Below are 14,632 nucleotides of genomic sequence, written 5' to 3' on the forward strand. Positions count from 1 at the left end.
GAGAGAGCGGCGGATTGAGCGTCCTTGGCATCGAGGACAAGTTCAGTAGAACAAGCTTTGTTCCTTTTGGAGCTGATTTGACTAATGGCAGAGCTATATTAGCCCTCTGCTGGTTTGCAGCATCTTCTAAATCACCCCTCCACTGCTACTAAAACCATACGTCTCCAAAAAGTGGCCTACTGCTGTATTTGGGCCAACTCTAATTGTCTCGCTAATCTCTTCAGCGTTAAATGACCCAGAGAAACTGGGTCCCACAGGGCAGGCTTACCCTGCTGATTGGAGACTTTGCTTTTTGTTTTGCTTGGCATATTAAAACAGCATAGGCTGCTGATGGAAAGCCTACAGAACTATTGGAAATGTAATTAAGGGCTAGCAGCAGCTTTTAAACGGTTGACTAGTGCAGAAACAAACTGTGCCCTTCAGACAGCAAAAACTTTAATACATGGGAAATGAGTGGCCCGATCGATAAGGAGGGCGTTATTTCTTTTGTACGGAAAATTCAATGGAGGACAGAAATGGGCTGTTTCGGTGCCTGCATACTATTTCTCATTTTCCCAGCGGCAAGCCAAATTTTATGGCAATATTTGCTTGAAAAGCAGACAAATAGAGTACTCTCTGTAAGATATAATCATTTGTCAAGTCAATTTCATCTGTCATTAAAACAAAAACAAATAGCTGCTGTAAGCTGTGCCGACTGCAATTGAATCTCCAGTGTTTTGTGATGAGGCACAAAAGATGAATAAAAAAAAAAAGAAAACTACACAGCGCACGTACTCCTCAGGTGCTGAGGTGAGGCAGAGTTGAGAAATGCTTCAATCAAGCACAATTATTTGTTGAAACCATTTTGGACTGACAGTGAGCACTCTATTGTCCCTACAATAGGCTGTTCACAATTACATTCATCACAAACCACCTCTTATTTGACGCATTTTTTTTTAAGCTGACATCTTTCACAAACTGCTTTTCCAAACAAGCCGGCCTATGGGGCGAGTGATTGAGCAATTATCAGAAACAGATTCAGCAAACCCATACTGTGGCCTTTTGTCCCCGGCATCAGCCAGCCTTGGGATCATTAGAAACATTTTCTCTTCGTGTTTTCTCTCTTCAAAACCTCCGGCTTTGTAGCCTGCACACAAGCGGGATGATACAACACCTTCAGAACTAGTAGGAGTCCATCCCTGGCTATCTGTCAGTGTAGCAAACCCCCCCCCAAAACATCAAAGTCTATCAAACACTATCTCACTGTGCTGCCTCTGATAAATATTCATGATAGAAGCTCGAAAACCAGCTGTTTTTCTCCAATTAAAGTGTGCCGAGATCTACTGTTTTGGAACTAAATTGTTGCTTTTTTTAATTAATGGCTCATGTTACTGCACTCGGAACAGCTGAAAAATATTGTACTCATTCCAGAGATGTGCTGGATGAGAACATATGGATAACAAGGTGAGGAAATGGTGCGGCGCAGAGCTTCCGTTACTCACGGCAAAGGGAGGGGTACATCCTATTAGACCTTATCAGAAAGATGTGAATGGTGCTTTGGTAACAGGTATTGAACGTCAGCCCAAGTGGCCATGCAGAGCAGATCAAATCAAGTCATCAAAAGATCCTCCTTACATCAAAGCACAGAGCAGGCCTGGCCACGTGCCTGCCATACCAACAGTGCAGAGACAAAAAGCGGGGCAGCCAAAACTGGCAAAGCGGCACAGACGGCTGCCCACTTCAAAGGCAGGGATCTGCTGTCTGCGGTCATTATTCGCAGGCACCCCCTAGAAACCCAGCGGTCAACGAAGGCGAGCGGCGAGAAACCACTGAGGACTTACCATCAACAGTCGGTGCGAAGTGAAGTGGGTTGTCTGAAAAAGATAAAAGAGAAAGAGAGAAATAGGTTTTTAGTTTTGGGGAGATTCAGCGACTTCCCAGGAGTAAAGGAAGTAAATTGAGTTGCTACAAAAAAAAGAAGAGACAGGGCTTGGCGTTTTCATCTAACACATTCTAATGCAATGACTGGGTCCTACAGGAATCCAGCTGAGCTAATCGACACAAGTACATTTCAGCGATAGCGCTATCATCATTGTCATTCATTACATCTATGGTCTATCTGATCTGTACCCCGCTGCATGACTTTTGATATTAGAGCACATGAGAGTTGAGAAGACAGACAAAAGTATGAGACAAGATGTGAAATTACACAATACTGATGTCATAGTATACCTCGGACCCCCACCAGCCCTCATGCAGCTATATGCATAATAAATCAGAATGTTTTCCCTTAATTCATCAAATGACATCATACCATTGTCCTGGTCAAAACCCAGCAGACCATGACATAAGGCTCATTGTTTCATGGGAACCATAAAACAAGACCTGCGGTGTCAAATGACTGAGTGTGGAAAATCACTCACAGGGGGAAAAAAACTCTCAGGTAACCTGAATCCTTTGCAAATGAGTGCAAACTTGACCAGGCCGTTTGCACTGATTACAAACCCTTATATATAATGAAGATTGATGGAGGTTGGTTCCACATTACTTGACAGGAAAAACAGGGGCTATTGTTAAAAACTGAAACACGGCTAAAACTAACAATTGTTATTATATTGTTGCTTAATCTCATGATTATTTTTCAATTACATGATCAATTTGTTTAGGAGCCAAAATAAAAAAGGAGTGAAAAAAGCAATTTCCCAAAGCCTTAGGAGATGTTCAGTCTGCAAGCCCAAAATGTGTAATTTCCAATGTTAAACAGCCAATTTCCTGATTTTAGAGGCTACAACCAGGAAAAAAAAGTTTGCATGCAAAACAATGGCCTATTCATGCTGGGGTAGATTAATTTTCTGTGGATTGACTAACTGATTAAACATCTGATCATTTAAGTGGTGAACGGAGGACAATCAAGTATACAGGCAGCACACACATATGGTACAAGTGAAGTAAAGACACGTCTGGCAGAGTTATACTATGTCAATTAAAAATAACACAGGATCAGTCCTGAGCTACGCGTGCACACGTGTAGAGAAGGAAGCAGACATGCTCTTTCTTAAAACAATTATTAGATATAATAATAATAAGTAAAGTAGCACAATCAGCTGCCTATTCATTGAGACCCTCATCCTGTGGAGCACATTCAAATCCACAGCAGCTGTTCTGTTCTCCGCCTGCCGCAGGTTCTAGGTGGTGTGTGCCCAGATTTCATCACTACAACCACTAAACTAGAGACATCGTGGACGGCCAGACAGGAAAGACTGGAGCTAGTTAGTCTGCAGCAACTCAACTTCCAAAATATGATAGAGGGAGATTGTTCGTTAGTAAATTCACCATGAATGGTGTCTTATTTTCAGACTTATGAAAGGATAAAAGTAAAAAATGACCAGAATGTGTCAACAAAACATGTATTTAGCTAAGCGGAGAGCCTGAGTAAAGTGTGCGCAGCAGAAACACTACAGGTCATTACCACCATTACTACCATTAGTAGCGATCTTTGCCTTAAAAAACTTCGTGTTTTCCTCGAAGAGCATTATGATACACTGGTCAAAGACTGGCCAAGTACTGGCGGTCCAAGCACGGCCCAATTGAACCACCATCTGCACTCCAGCAGTCAACTCAACTGTCTGACTCACTAAGCAAAGCCCCAGTGAGTTGTCAGAGCTGCCTGCGCTGAACAAACACAGCAACACACACGGCTGTGCAACCACCCAGCCATGTCTCCAATGCCTCTGCACTGTGAAGGATAATGAGGAAGATAAAACACATCACATCAATTACCCTGCTAACACATTTTTCCGGAGCCCATGTCAACCGATGCGCCGAAGCCTTTTCTCAGGACTTCTGCGATCCACGTCGGCATCCCGAGACACAGCTGAGTTTTAAATTTAGGCTCACTTAAAATTGCTTGTCAACAGCCGGGGCTTCAGGGGAGAATGCGAAAGTGTGTGTGTGTGTGTGTGTGTGTGTGTGCCAGCGAGGGAGCAAGAGAAAAAATGAGGAGAGGGAAGAGGAGAGGCGATGTTGGTGCTAGAGGTGAATAATGAAGTGTCTGGTGAAGCTGTTTCCTAGTCAGTCATGACAGTAGCTGATTTCTATCTGAGGGGATTTCAAGAAAACACATGAAACGGGGGGAGCAGAAATTGGCACGAGGATGATACAGAAGAAGAAGTTGTGCTAAGAGCCGTAAAGGTGCACAGATGCAGACTCTGCTTCCTGTCTTGCATTTGTATGCACGTCTAAACGAGAAGAAACAAACACACACCAATAAAAGCGCATTACCGCACACGGAGAATAAGAGAAGACGACAGAGAAGGTGTAGCACAAAGCCATCTGAGATGCTGGGGGGAAGCTAAACGATTTCTTCACATTTCCATAGCGAAAGCACAAGATAAGGTCTCTCCATAAACATATCAGCCATCTTCATCTCCCTTCGCGCCTCGCAAAGCCTGCGTGAGTTCCCGTGCCTGTGTGAATGTCACAACACGGCCATCATTCACCCTGTATCTTCAGCAAATCAATACGTGTCTGACTGTGACATTTAGCCATGTGCAGAACAGGTGTGTGTCTACATCTTTGCATGTGTGTCACCTTCCCCTTTGCTTTGGCTGATGTATAGTCACACCAAATGATGAAGTGAGTGTGTGTCCGCGTTGGCAGGGGGGGAAAAAAAGCATTTGGGAGGGGCGGGGGCTACAAACTGTGTGCGTATGTGCGAACATGCTTCACCCCATATGGCGACAACAGAAATTGCGAATCTGAGGTTACACGCCCTTCCTCCAATCACATACACACATACACACACACGTTGCTACTACCAGCACTATCACAATCCCATCCAGCTGTCCTTGTGGCCACATGGCGAGGGCTCTCGGCAGCATAATAGAGACTCTTTCAGCTCATCAGTTTCTCCAGTGCACATTTCTTTTCACTCGGTCATCTGAGAGGTGAAGATTGGCTTGTTTAACTGAGTTTGTATTAAATCTAATAGAATCTGTCTGGCTTGAATTGATTTGGGAACACAACGAGGTTAGAAATGAGCTATCCCCATCCTGGTAACTGATGCCCGTGAGTTAGAGGAGGACCGAGCAGCAAAGATGACAAGGAGACAATCTTTGACAAATGCGAGGAGAAGCATCCTCAACCGAGGTCTTTGCTTTGTATATGTGAGAACATTTGCCAGCCTGATAACAGAGAGAAGAGAAATCCAGCAGAAACAGGTGGAATCACAACCGTAGGCCAGAGAGAATTAAAAAAGCCTTTCTCCTCAAAATGTTTCTCAAATAGCACTTTAAATCGCATTTGGCAGTATTAAAATTACTATTACAGTTGCACTTCTTGAACGCGTTTGCTTACTTATTATAATTTGCAGGTGATTATGAGGAACAAGTCATGCATAAATATTGGCCCACTTTGAAAAGTTGAATAAATTTCACCTTTAGCACGGTTTAAGCAGGCGGGGCACTCGCAAATAGAAGTGTGCAAGTCTCTGAGAGAGCGAGCAGAATGAATAAGGCTGCGTTAACAAACTGAAGCGGGGAAAACCTGCCCGTGTGTTACCGGTGGTGCAAAAAAAAAAAAAAAAGGTGGCAGGTGAACGTCTATTTCGGTCATGCGCCTGCTACTGTTGGATCTGAAAATCAGCCCCTATCTGTCATGGGCTTGGCTGAGCATCAGATCAGCCCTACAAGTTGTATGCTTTGGGCTTTTAATGAGCTGCTTTTATTTCAGTGGATTAAGAGAAGAGAATTTTACATTGTGAGGAGATGACGGCGGTCAGAGTTTTCTGGGCCAAAAGATACTTTAAAAAAAAAAAATCCACCAAAGACATTTAATCGCCATTTAATACTTCACTGCGCAGTTCAAAGTAAATGCCAAGGCTTTGGAGGGGAGATAGGAGCAGTCTTAGAAGCCGGCAGAGACCGAATCAAGCAAAGGGGGGTCGGCGGGGGGGCTGTGACTTTAGCTGTCTTGATGTCCCTACTTCAAGCGCAGATAAGGCTGTCATGAGAGTTAAAGGTGATTTTGAAGGGGGCATTTCCTCTGACAAGGACATTTAATGCAAAAATGAGGTAGTATGTGGAATAATAATAAAAATAAATAAGTAAATCATTCCTTCTGAGCTCAATTCTGTAGCAAAGCACTTATGGCAACAAGTCTACTGCCAAACAGTGACCCGTACATTACAGTGGAAAGCAGTACAGTGCAGACAGTTGAGTTGTGTGCTTCAGATTAACAAACGTACAATTATTGAGGAAGAGGAGCACGGCAAAGCCCAGCGTCGATGTGGCCAGCAGGATCAGACAGATGTTGCAGGGGATCATGAAGTAGCGCACCACCAGCGACACTTTGTGCTGGTACCTGCGGTCCCGCTCTTGCGGCGGCGGTGAGGGATAGTGGCACCCGCTCATGCTCCACTCCAATGACCCGCGCCCCTCCAGCGTAGAGGAGACGACGGGACGAGGAGCTCGGCGAGGGGTGCCCAAAGACCCGTTGGAAAAAATGATGGCGGTGGGTTAGGGGTGACAGGTGGTGAAGATAAACTGAAATTTAATGCAAAAAAAACCCAACAACAACAAAAAATAGATGGTGGCTGTTTCAGTTGTGGTTCCAGCTGTGCACCGTGGCAGAGACCCGGTGACTGTTTCTGTCAGAGAATTGCAGCAGGAAGCTTTCAGCGGTTTCCAAGCAGCACATTTTTAGAGGTAATAACATCCATTTGGGGAAGAGGACAGGCTGAAGGGACGGGGACGTTGGACTCCTACAGCCCCCCACCTGTCCACACGACCTCCATTCTCCTGTGGCCGCTGGAACAAAAAACAAACTAATGGGATTCTAATGTGGAAGTATGCTTGTGTGTGTTCTCGAGTGATTTATACTTACAGAGCAAACGTGTGTGGATTTAAGTGGGTGGTGATTAATGTAGCTGAATATGTGCGTTTAGTGCGCTTGTGAGGTGTACAACCTAAACCAGGAATCTGTGCGTTTGGATTGTCAGATATCCAAAGGGGAAAAACTTCCAGAGCAGACAGACGATAAATCCACAGAAGGAATCTTTTCTTTGCTGTGACCCTGATTGATAATTAGCAAAGGAGGAGTGCTCCCCTCTTCTTCTTCTTCTCTTGTCAAACGCCTTTACAACGAATGCCGACGCCTGGCGCTCGCCGAAAACATCATCACGAGTATTTCCCTAAGAGGCAATGGCTGCAGATCGCATTAAGTTTCCTTGTGGCTGTTGCATGCTGAAATATCGGAGCATAAGTGCTCTTATCAGCGATGATCAGCCCAACTGCTCTTCAAACTGCACACAACATGTTTTTTGTATCCACAGGACAGCTTGTTTGCCTGGTTACGGTGCGGTCCGCCGCACACCAAACCCATCCAAATCTGACATCATCACCGGAGCACCTTGCATCTTCCGCCGCGTGATTTGGAGGATGGTTAGAAGGCAGCTGGCTGCCTCTCACTCAACCATATGGAGATGGTCTGTGTTTTCTCTCCCCCGCTTGTCCTGCGTGACTGCCGCTCCTCGCTGGTTCAATACCCTTTTATTCCAATCGAGTCGCATGGAGGGGGGAGAGCAGCTGCCCCCACCTTTAAACCTTCTGGAGAGCTGGGGCCAAAAGCAGGTCAAAAGAAGTGGCTGAGAGGAGGGGAAAAAGTTAGAGAGGCGAGCGATCGCCTGCTCAACCTGTCAGTCCACAGCTGTTTGCTTCCTAAGCAGCTACAGAAAATCCAGCGACGCTATGAATGAAAAACCTCATAGAGAGAAAAGGAGAAAAAACCTCTGTGTGGTTGGGAATGAAACGAGGCGCTCGAGGCGGGGATTTGCTGGGCATTATTTCCTTGTGTCAGAAGCCCGTGAAAGAAATTCCAGCCAAATAATTAGAGGATAAGGCTCTCGCTGACCCTTGTAAGAATTAGGCTGATTTGGCTTCTGCTGTTTTACCTTTCAGAAAAACAACTTGTCCAGCATTGTCTCTCATTCTTGTGTTTGCTGCCTCTCTTTTATACGCTTGCCCAAGCATCCAGTCCTCTTTTTCTCTGGGATATCTCAGTCCAGAGGCGCTCCGAGAGTCCTGGCCAGAAGGCTGTGGCTCCAGCTTCTCCTGCGTGCGTATCCAACGTTCACTGGCAGCCAAAACAACAAATTAGGCTCCGGGTATTCATAGCGCGCTTAATCCCCAGGCAGCAGGTAGTGGTCCCGGTGTCAGTGCACTCAGTCAGCCAACTGAGGCACGCAGGAGAGAGTCAATGAGAGAAGTCAGCAGACAGACAGCGCGAGAGGGAAGTACACGGGAAGGAGGAGGAGTGTTGGCCACGGGAAAAGCAGCTCCTTACACTTCTGTCCACCTTTCTGTTTTTTTTTTTCTTGTGGATGAAACTGCAGCGACATGTCGCTGGTTTTCCAAACAGTGTCCTCCTGAGCACGCCTCTCTCAGCCCTCAGTCAGCAGAACGGATGAGCACATAATAAGTGAGCGAGAGAGATGGTGTGAGAAAGAGAGAGAGGGGGGGGGAGAGAAAGACGTGGGGGGGGGGGGGGAGAGTGTAGATGAGGGGCTGTCTTTAACAAAGGCAAGAAGGGAGGAGGGCTCCTAGTTGGTTGAAGAAAAAGAAAATGAGCAAGAATAAAAGCTTCGGGGAGTAGTACTCGAGTCCTGTCAAAGCGGGGGAGTGAGGTGGGGGGGCAGCAACAGTGTAGCAGCAAAACAAAAGAGGGCCACAGTCTTGGGAGATGTCAACCAACTCCTCCATTTGTTTATAGCGTAGTCAAAAGAAAGTCTCTTCCACAAGAGCTGGAGAATTTCCACAAAGATTTAATGAGGCAAACTGAGAGAAAATAGGCCCGCGGAGGGAGGAGGGAGCAAAACTTAAACACATTAAAGTCAATCATGTATTAACACTCTCCAAACAGCCTAACCCACTTGTCACCAATATGCACAACTAGCGCAGATAGAAGCCCGGGAAAAAACTCCACATCGATTTAACGCTAACTATATGCAATTAATTAAGATTCCCACTTGGATCTTTTTTTCCCTGACTTTCATGATAACAAGGAAAGGGTTTCTTTAAAAAGAAAGTAAGAAATGAATATGATCTGAGGCTATTCTATTTCACAGAAGGTAATTTTTGCTCTTTTAAACTGCAACGTACAACTGTGTGGTTTTTTTTAAATGCTATAATGAGTTCAGACTGGATGGGTGGTTATCCTGTGTTTTAGCAAGACCCTGCATCAATATCTACTTTGAAGTAACTCAACAGCAGCAGGCGGCAGATGCAAGGCGGTGTCTATCATCAATTATTTATGGGGTTTTTTTTCACTCTCTCTATCTGTGTCTCCATCTCCATCTTTGCAGTTCGCTCCTCACCCCACCGCCACCACCTCACCGCTTTACACAAGGGTGCACAGGCACATACACACTGATGGTGCATGAGCATCCGCACAATTCCCTCTTCTGTCTGACAGAAAGTAACACATACATATAGTAAAAAAGCTCCTTCTGTCTTTCTGCCTCTGTCTGTTTTTAGTCTACAAACTTACACAACTCTCTCTCTCACACACACACACACACACACACACAGCGCGCGCATGGGGTTGGTGATCTTGCTTCCCCCGCAAAGTCGGTTTTATATTTTTGGCCAGTTTGCTCTTTCTCAGGTTTAAGCTGAGCTTTTTGAGGGGAGGCTCTAATATGAGGGAGCTGGATTTTTAAAAAATTGCCTGCTGAGGGTCAAAAGTTCAACCCCCCCTCCAACCTCACCCTCTCCTGAATCCATCATCAACAAGCAACGCCACCCACCTAGAAGCACCCCAGCGAGTCCATATCAGCTCTCATATAGCATTACAAAACCTGATTGATGGACTGAGTGAAAAGAAAGAGGCAACAGCTGTTTTCTAATTTTCTGACAATCTTTTGTCTCGGTTTACACCTTCATTTATAACTTTGTCTTTATCGTAGGAGACCTGGGAATTGCAGCAAGAGCTTAAAAAAATACTCTTACAATACAAGCATGGGAACCTGACAACATCACAAGACTTTTGATCATGAGTAAAATGCCAAATTCTCCCAGCAGAGGGCACTAAGAAGTCAGCCTAGCGCCTTGCTCTAATGCCACGACCCAAATAAAATCTTCCATTGACATCAAAGCTCAGCTGCTTTGATCCATTTTTAATGCCACAAGTATCGCACAAGGTTAACATCTCTCTCTGAAGGCTTTGAAATGGCAATTTCCATTAAGGAGCCGAAGGAGCTGCTCTCTTGCTTAATGGTCTGGCAGAAGTAAAAGTTGATATCTGTGCGGATATGCACACGTGTGTGAATTATCTTTATGCAGAGGGTGAAAGATTTGTCATGTTCAATAACTGGTTGACAGTTACGCTTACATCAAGGTGTGTGTGTGTGCTTACTGAGTTTTTGCACGTGGGTCTGAGCAGCTCAGGCTGCATCCCGGTCTTCTTGCTGGCCAGTGCTCATATAATTGATCTAAGTGAAAATAGTTGTGGCCCTCTCAGAATGACAATTTTTCCCACAAAGGCCAAAAAGAAATCTCAATTGAAGGGAGACAAGAAAAGACACTATTTCTTTTGAGATTTACTTACAAGCATCAAAGTGAAAAAGGCTAGATTTCTCGTCTTTTTTGCATCATCTTTGTTTCTCATACACGCTACGCTGAAGCCGCACAGCCACGGGGTTAAGGCTCACAGCATAAATGGTAATATTTTTGCACCTCTGCAGACATTCTCAATCTGTGGGGCGAAGAGCCGCTGCAGATGCAGTGTGGAAACCCAGGTGAAAAATAGACACGATGGCGTCTTGTGATGCTCTTATTTTTTATTTTTAATAACGGTTAATAATTGATCATAGCAGAGGCGTAAGGAAAGAACTTTTTTGGTTTCTGAAGTGCAGCTGGCCTGAAAAACTTTGAGTACCACTAGGTTAAACTATCACTATGGGCTAAGTGCTTTGAAAGAAGAAGTGGGAGGTGTTAGTGTGTTTAACCGATTCTCTAAAGGATGATCACAAAGCTCAGGGAATGGATCAAATGGGCCAGACAAACCACCAAGAGCATCGGGCTACAATGCTAGATGCGTGTCCTCCAGCACCTCTCGTCTCCCCTCCTCACCTGAAGTGCCGCCTTCAAGCCGGGATTTCGATTTTTATGCATCTCTTCCCTTTCTGATCGCATCTCATAAACTCTAACTGTATGTAATTTGTTAGGAGCAGGTAAAGACTTACATACCGCGCTTTGTCTGAAGCAGAACAAAACGCAGCCGTCATGTGAAGCATTAAAGGACCGAACGTCAAATCTGCATCGCCGACACTTCTGCTGCTGCACAGGCTTACAGAAAGCAATTTGTCAAAGGCGGTACAGGTGACTAAGCACCGAGTCGAGCCAGAAAATGCAGTTTTGTTAGAAATGAATTGACTCCAAAGTGAATGCATAAAACAAAGTCATTTTAACTATTTTGATGGCATTAGAGGCTTATTTTACGTGCTCTGTGCCTGACTCGGGTGAAAATAGTTTCCAGAGCTCACTCGCACACAACTATCCCGGATCATGAAATACGTATGAGGTCTTCAGCTGAATCTTTCATCAAATGATGTGTTTGGGGAAAACTTTGTGTAAATTTCTAACACTAAACACATCAGCAACAGTTTTGTATGGTAGGCTGTGTAGAAAAAAAAGGAAATATAAACCCATCTCTGTTGATGAATACATCAACATCCCATTAAAGTGAGATTCTGCCCGTTTTTCAAAGCAGGAGCTATCAAAAGTGAAGCTGCTGCATTCACTAATGGCATCAGAGATCATCCTTTCCTGCTGTCCATTGTAAATAAGCATGTTAATGATGTTGATGAAAAGAAAGTCTGTTAAAAATTAGAAGGGATTTTTTTTTTTAAATTGGCTGCGTCCTCTGGCCCACTCAACTATTTGTGTGTGTCTCATTTCGAGGATAATTTACTGCATTATTTGTCATTTTGTGTTTCATTATTCTTTGGTGCATATGTGTTTATGGACAATTAGAATCTGCAGTAATGGGGAGTTATTTCAGCCAATGGCATCGCAGAGCTCAATCAGGAGTTATTGACAGCCATTTCTCATTACGCACTGTATTTATGTGCTCCTTCAGCGCTGCATTAAATCACTGGAGTGGCACTTCACATAAATGCATCTAATTTGGCTATAAACTATGTGTTCAAAGCCACAAATGTTGCTTAGGTTATTAGGTGGACATTAAAGGGCAGTGTCGAATTCTTCATGTGCATCGAGCCGCGTGGCCGGAGCTGGTGGACGAAAGCCCAGTTTCCTTACCCAGTGGGCGACAGCGGAGGGATGCTAGCAGGTGGGCTGATTGTCTTGCTACGGTATTAACTCCAATCATCATAAGTCAGACTTCACTGCACCGCCCAACAGTATTGCAGATTTCCCTGTCATCAAGCCTCCAAGCTGAGCGGAGCTCATTCAGCAATGAGGAGGCCAGGGCCCCACACAGCTGTGCACAGCTAATGGCATTAACCTCCACTAAAAAGGGGATCAAGAAAAAAAGTTGGAGGTAAAAGGACAGATGATGATGGGAGATGAAAACAAGATGGTTAAGTCACCAGTGTGATGATGACAACCTAAACTCAACACTACTTCCAATGAATGTATTAAATGTATTATCGTGTAGGACGTGATTCACAGTAAAGGGAAAAAGAAGCACTAATTAGAGACTGTATATAAAAGATGCATGTAGGCTCCGGAACATCACCCAGTGGTTTGTTTAGTCCCGATTGGAAAGCCTCTAGTTTAGCTACCCCGTGGTTTTCTCAAAATGATTCCTTTTGTTTTTATTATCGCTTTATACAAATCATGGTCACGAATTATTCATTTTTTTTAAATCCAAAAGTCAACACATTTGAAAAAGAGGGTTGAGTGCAAAGATATTACCAAGGAAACTTGGTTAGCACGATGCATAAATACACTGTACAGCTGCTGTATGTGTGCACAGGCACAGATAGCTGCAAAGTAGTGTTAGATAACACACAAATTTCCAAAATTAGACAGACTTATAGCCCTTTTCCACTGGTATCTACCTGACATGGCCTGACTCCATTCAGTTTAGGTCACTTTCCATTACAATTGAGTACCACCTAATGTGCATTTTGGTCGTTATACTAATGCGCCTGAAAGTCCTGTGACGTCATTTTTAAGCGACACAAACACAACATAACAATGGAGGCTGTCGAGGCGATGGTATACCTCTACTTCACTGGCTTTTTGTCAGACTCTGGGACCATAGTTTTATTTTTCTGTGGAGTCATTTCCCTCGTTGCCAGCTTAAATGGCAGCTTGAATTTTCGTGAGTGAAGCCCTCTTTTGACTCAACTGACTAGCCAATTGGTGGCATGCGTTCTGCTGGTGTCACATTTTGACACTGGGCACTGCAATGGCTTCATATTTTTACATCTAGGTTCGGTGCTAATGGCTAATTACTATGGTAAAGAATGATGGACATTTGTGTTTATAGACCTCTCTGCACTCAATCATACTCGTTATTAATCTCTGGCTCTCTTCCACAGCCTGTCTTTTATACTGTCTTCCTTCTTTCACCATAACCGGTCGCAGCAGATTTCCGCCCTTTCCTGAGCCTGGTTCTGCCGGAGGTTTCTTCCTGTTAAAAGGGATTTTTTTCCTTCCTACTGTCACCAAAGTGCTTGCTCATAGGGGGTCATATGATTGTTGGGTTTTTCTCTGTATGTATTATTATTGTCTACCTTACAATATAAAGGACAGATGATGAGGTGACTTGAGGCGACTGTTGTTGTGTTTTGGCACTATATAAATAAAATTGAATTGAACTATATTGAAATTGAAAGTTTGTCGGTAACAGCTAAATTTCAAGTTTTTACCAGAAAAAGTTGTACTTGTTTGCGTGTGCTTGGCCAGCATAGAGTTAAATTATTTTCATAGAGGGGTGCCACTGGGTTGAATGTTTAATTGTATAGTCTTAATAGCTAGAACAAAAAAGGGCAGCTGGTGAAACGTCTCCATAAACTTGAAGAAGTCCAGTTCTGTTCTTTTAAAAAGAACCATGACCCAGATGACTGAGAGGCTACACAGACTTAAGTGTATAATTATTTTTCAAGCTTTCTGAGGCTTCTGTTCATCATTTCTAATCACATTTCTTCTGGATTATATTGACATTTATCATCCTCCATTTAACAAGATGACTAAAACAGACATGTATGTGATCTGACTCTTGTCTGTTGACTCTAATAGCTTGTGCGAAATCTGTTACAAATGCGGTTTGACATCGCTCCACGAGTAAACAATTTTTTAGTCGCGCTGAAAATTTTTCAGATAATGAATTTGCTGCTGTGTCAAAGTGAAAATTCTGTTTTTATGACAGCTCTATTTCTCAGTCAGCGGATGATGGTACTACTGTCCGGCACTGATGTAAGCGTGAATGAGAGCATTCCCACACCGGGTGGGCTCCACACACTGTGAGTCACAGTGTGACACATCGGCCTGCGTTCGGTGTCAACTTGGACACACTGTGACGCTGATTGAAGCGAAAACAACCCACAGCTAACATTCACAAATCCACTGATCACAGCACTCGGGTCATCTTAAAATCAAGCGTTTATGTTCCTTTGAGCCATTTC

At 44.1% G+C, this 14,632-nt stretch overlaps 1 protein-coding gene across 4 annotated transcripts in view; it reads right to left on the bottom strand.

Annotated features, from left to right (window-relative positions):
- Positions 1-14,632, bottom strand: part of agrn (agrin) — a 259,074-nt gene that overhangs the window by 156,282 nt on the left and 88,160 nt on the right. For 3 of the 4 annotated variants that reach the window (XM_087834376.1, XM_006785304.3, XM_087834375.1), the window contains exon 3: positions 1,821-1,853. In XM_087834376.1, the coding sequence (XP_087690502.1) occupies positions 1,821-1,853 (33 nt within the window). Of the gene's footprint in view, positions 1-1,820; positions 1,854-6,223; positions 6,786-6,861; positions 8,432-14,632 lie in introns of those variants that run through there. The other variant, XM_087834374.1, reaches the window with a different exon arrangement.

Source organism: Neolamprologus brichardi, chromosome 20 (assembly GCF_056152115.1).
Source record: "Neolamprologus brichardi isolate AB-2024 chromosome 20, ASM5615211v1, whole genome shotgun sequence".
Taxonomy (NCBI): Eukaryota; Metazoa; Chordata; class Actinopteri; order Cichliformes; family Cichlidae; genus Neolamprologus; species Neolamprologus brichardi.